Source organism: Sinocyclocheilus rhinocerous, unplaced genomic scaffold (genome assembly GCF_001515625.1).
Source record: "Sinocyclocheilus rhinocerous isolate Xijiao unplaced genomic scaffold, SAMN03320098_v1.1 scaffold2134, whole genome shotgun sequence".
Classification (NCBI taxonomy): domain Eukaryota; kingdom Metazoa; phylum Chordata; class Actinopteri; order Cypriniformes; family Cyprinidae; genus Sinocyclocheilus; species Sinocyclocheilus rhinocerous.
Genome location: NW_015652303.1, coordinates 191,913 through 197,000, shown reverse-complemented (window position 1 = coordinate 197,000; position 5,088 = coordinate 191,913). Strand labels below are relative to the sequence as shown.

The following is a 5,088-nucleotide window of genomic DNA, read 5'->3' as shown; positions in this document are numbered from 1 at the left end:
ACATTTTACTCCTAAAAACATGGTGAAAATTTATTTGTTTTCTGCCTGTTGACAGTATTTCCTGATTTTCTAGAAATTCAAAATCCTCTCTGGAAGAAACCTGCAATATGTCAACAATTTTCAACCTGGCTTTATCCAATGTTAAGATTTAAATTCTGGAAATGTATGCAAATTAGTCTGCATTTAATTAGATAATGCCAATAATTAGCATATTTACGCATAACATTTCAGAAAACCAATACAAAAATATCGGTAGCACTTTATTTTACAGTCCTGTTCCCCATGTACATACACTCTAAAAAATGCTGGGTTGTTTCAACCCAATTTTGGGTCAAATATGGACTAACCCAACTGTTGGGTTAAATTTTGGTTACATTTTTAAATTAACTTTTTAACCCAACAGTTGGGTTAGTCCATATTTGACCCAAAATTGGGTTGAAACAACCCAGCATTTTTTAGAGTGTAGTCAGAGTTAAAATGAGTCAACAACCATTTCTCATTAAAGTCAATTTGAGATTTGATAGGAAATCTGATCTATTAAAACAGTAACCAGAATATTTAAAAAAAAAATCATATTTGAAAGGCCACAGTCATATGACATATTTGACCGCGTTTACACATTTGGTCTTATAATGTTGATATATACACCAGCGTTGTCGTAGTGCTTTGCAAATGTTGACACAAATCGAAAACTTTACAGGCCTGTTTGATATGTCGACCTTCGTCATGCCCTTCAAAGTTAAGTCATCAGACCCTCCTTCTTGTTTAATATTAACTTTATCGGCACACACATTTTCAACCATCTAAAGTGTTTGTTTAGATTCTCACTTACTTATGACAACCAAAATTTGAAGGCATGCTTATCAACCAAAATTAAAGTCTATGTTTCAGATATGAGTTTCTTTGTGGTTATAGATAGTCGGAGAGATGGATGGATGGATGGATAGATAGATAGATAGATAGATAGATAGATAGATAGACTTATTTCTTGTGTCTTGGTAGATAGATAGATAGATAGATAGACTCATTTCTTGTGTCTTGGCTGGCTGCTGGTCTGACTCTCAGTATTCCACATGTCCAACTGGTATGCAAATGCTACCTTGCAAATTCAAGTCACTCTGCAAAATATTACGCTGTGTGAATCCCATTTCATACCATCTATCTTCACCTTAAGGTAGACCAGACTCCTTCATCTCTAGCTTCATATGTGTGTTTTTTGTAAAGAGAGAAGTGAAGGAGGTGTGGCTACAGCTCTCCTGAGGCAGGTATCGCGGAAACAGAGGGGGAGGGTTTACCTGCATGGAGTTAGTGTACACAGCAATAGCAGCAACACGGCACCTGTTCCTCTTCCCAGACTCTCCCCTTCTCTGTCTCTCTCTTTCACCTTTACACCAGACAGCCAAACAAGAGGGAGCAGAAAAGGGTCAACATGGATCCCAACCAGGCCAGTGGGAATGACAGAGAGAATGAAAAGGGGGAGAAAAAAGAGAAGGATAAAGGCATCAAAAGGAGAAACAGACTTTTTATAAGATACCTGGAAAGAAGGAAGACCGATACTATTGTGGATGATGACGCTTCCAAAGGTGACATCAGCATCGCAACCTTGGTGAGAAGGAGCCATTCTGACAAGACAGAGTATAGTGCTAAACTTAAAGGTAATTATTTTGTCACAAACTAAATTTAATGGCCTTTTCAGCTAATTTGTATGAAGCAGTGCTCTCTTATAGTGGTTAAACATCAAATATTTTTGTAGTAAAGCCGTGCTAACTTTATAAAGACTGTTGTTATGCTAACTGCAACACGTTTTTACATAGTCACCCATGTTTTCTGTCATCCTGCAGAGCAGCAGGTTAGCACAGAGTTGGTTTTATACCAGTCATACTCTCGTAAAGCCTCACATCTCAAATTCCATTAGATCTTTGTTATGCAGTGAAGTAAAAGGAGGGCATGTATGTGTGCTGATGCTTAGCACCTGTTGCGTTGTTACGTTACAGCAAAAGATCTATTCCCACTGGACTGATGTCACATATGCAAACTGAACCTCGGCCACAGTGCTGAACATGGCTGTGGAACAGTCGTAAACAAGCTTAGCCACAGTGCCTATGTTGTTTACTTTATCAGGACGTTTCTAGGTATCTACTAATCTTTAGTTAGTTCATTCCACATTGCAATCTTTTTGCTTTATTAGAGCCTTAAATTCACTGAAAAATAAGTATTGTTACAAATATACAGTTGTTCATTCATTCATTTTCTTGTGAACAACATGTCACAGTCTGGTCGCGCTGATATGTCAGAGTCATCATAATCTTAACTTGAAAATGACATCACTTAAAAAAAAAAAAACTAGTTTAACCAGTGAACAGGGAATGAAGCAGTTCAGGAAAGCCAAGTCATGACATTGAGGACATCTTGCAGATATGTGGACAGTCTTGTCATACAAGTGTCTTAGTTTGCAGACAATAGCCTTTATATAAACAAAATGAGTTGTCATTCATTCAAATCATGTGAAGGAGATATCTGAGACTTCACAACTATATCTCTGAAAAGCAAACAAACCATTTTACGTACTGAATATCTGAAACGCTGACAACAAGGAATATGTCAGCAGTTTTAGTTCATTTGTTTTATATAGATCCATTAGCAATCAGACTTTAAAATAATTTTCATAACTTTTAAATTCTAGACATGTTAGTTATTCAAATGAACTACTCCTAGTTATTAATATGTGCAAATAATTTCAGCACAGTGTTGTAATCCATTTTATATTATTTATATTTATATTTAAATTTCTTAGTATGTCTTTGACAGCCAGCTGTATGTCATATGGCACATTTCAAGTCAAATATGATGACATCATTGAGGAAATGAACAGGTTCCTGAACAGGAAGTGCTCAAAAAACTGAGTGTGCTAAATCATTCATACACCAATGAAACAATAGATTCATGAAAAAAGAATATTGTTTTAGCAAGTTAGTATATGTGTTTGAAATATGATATTTTCATGTCTGTCCAAAAGAAAAAGAAATGTCTAAAGCAAACACTTGATCACATGAGACACAAGCTCTTAATGGGCACTTGCAGGGCAGGTTCCACTTGTGTGTGAGTTATGTTTGCATCCTGTATGTTTACTTTGTGTCATTGAGTCAAACCAAGCAGAGGGAGTAGGATGAGAGTCTTGCTTGAGGCTGTCAAATGATTGAAAATAATGAAAATAAAATAGGCAAATCATTATCGATACAATACAAAGGCACTGGAGTTAAATCGACACTAACACAGAGCTCGCAGCACATCTCCAAGCTTGAGTTCAGTCAGGTCACGTTTTCCTGCAGAAATGTGATCTGTTCTGTGTGGCACAAGTTTCCATTAGTCGGCCTGTCTTGTGAAAGGCTTTGTATTTCCCTTTCTGCCATTCTAAATTGTCTAGGCAGTTCAAATGCAGCTTCACTAGAGAATAATTTATTACAGATGAAGCATTTGAGGAAATCCACTGTATTAGCTTGAGTTGGGTGTCATGTGTCACTCTCTTCTGAATAATGGAACATGTTATGGTGATTTGTAGGGCAGAGATTTGTTATATGATTCTGTGTGAATGGGATGAGTGAAATACAACTCCTCTATTGTCATAACCAAACTCTTTGTCTAAGACTTGCTCCTCAAATTATGTCTTTGCACTGCACTCTTTTTTTTTTTTCCACACAGAATAAGTCACAGTTTTGTTTCCTGGTTAATTAAAGTTACTGAATTTTAAACTTTAAGTGTAAAATGTGGGATTGAATCTTTTTAGAAGTGTCATTACCATGTAATGCAAGGGAAAATCCTTGCATTATTGCAATCATTTCCTTATTTACATCTGAAATTATAAAAATTTGGTCTAATGATTAGTCAGTTTAAATACTAAATCTACTGTATCTTTGGCATGTGCAAGTACTAAAAGATATAAGGCCTAGACAGCAATTGCATCACAAAAAGTAATATGACACTGGCCCCACCTTTGCCAGTAGCCTCTCTGTGTTTCTCTCTGTAAGAGGAAGTGTCATATTGAGGTGATCAGGAAACAAAGAATCATCTCACTTCCCAAAGTACATACCTGCTTTGTTCAACTTTCTTATTGCCAGCAGCAAGACATAATTTTTTTAAATTATTATTTAAAAAATAGAGAAATATTTTAAATCCTGGTTTGTCCAATCCAGTTTACACTAAAAATTGTTTGTAATTTTTACAAAAAAGAAATAAAAAATCCCACAGTAAAATCCTGGTTAACAGTAAGATACTATTCCGTATGTGATGTAAAACTGTAAATGGTTTAACATTGCATTATATGTAATTTTACTATAAAAAATATTAAAATGAATGGTTTTTGGAAATAAAAACTGTATCATTTACAGTGAAGTACAAAGACATTCTCAGAATTCCTTTTTTTAAATCATTTTTGTTATCAGTAACATACGTTTTATGTTGCATTTTCTGTTATATAGTTAATGTTTATTGCATTATTTTTGTGTTATCGTGATGGTATTTTGATTCAACATGTGGATTTCTGTTTTACAACCTGTATTATTATGATAGTTATCAGTACATTTTAAGATACAAAACAGATTTTGGCAGTTTAAGTAACATTATATCATTGTTAACATGATATCACTTGATGAAATACAGGGTTATAAGTTGTAAAAAATATTGCTATTTCATAATACCTAAAATGCTGTCACCATATTTTTATGGTAAATTTCTGGCAACCACAGCTGCCATATTTTTTACTGTAAATTTAACAGGATTTAACTGTGTATATAAATCTAAACAGCATAATTTGTCTCTTTTTTTCCTTTCTCACATCAGAGAAAATGTCCCCCCATGATCTCTCCTCACCCACGTCCCCAGCCATGGATCCAGAAGAGATCCGCCACAGGAGGATGATAAAAAGGTCAAAGGTCATTGAGGAGCTGGTTAGGACAGAGGGAGACTATCAGAAGGACTTGGAGCTCTGCATAAGCGAGGTTCTGCTTCCTTTAAGAGCAGCCCAGGCATGTTCACAGTCCCACAACCATATTTCCGTAGAGATGTATCTCTCTCAAAAAAAAAAAAAAAAAA

At 35.2% G+C, this 5,088-nt stretch overlaps 1 protein-coding gene across 1 annotated transcript in view; it reads left to right on the top strand.

Moving 5' to 3' along the window:
* The window catches only part of arhgef38 (Rho guanine nucleotide exchange factor (GEF) 38), a 19,551-nt gene that overhangs the window by 5,737 nt on the left and 8,726 nt on the right, over positions 1–5,088 (top strand). Inside the window, exons 2-3 of the mRNA XM_016520563.1 lie at positions 1,396–1,655; positions 4,837–5,021. Coding sequence (XP_016376049.1) covers positions 1,396–1,655; positions 4,837–5,021 — 445 coding nt within the window. The remainder of the gene's footprint in view (positions 1–1,395; positions 1,656–4,836; positions 5,022–5,088) is intronic.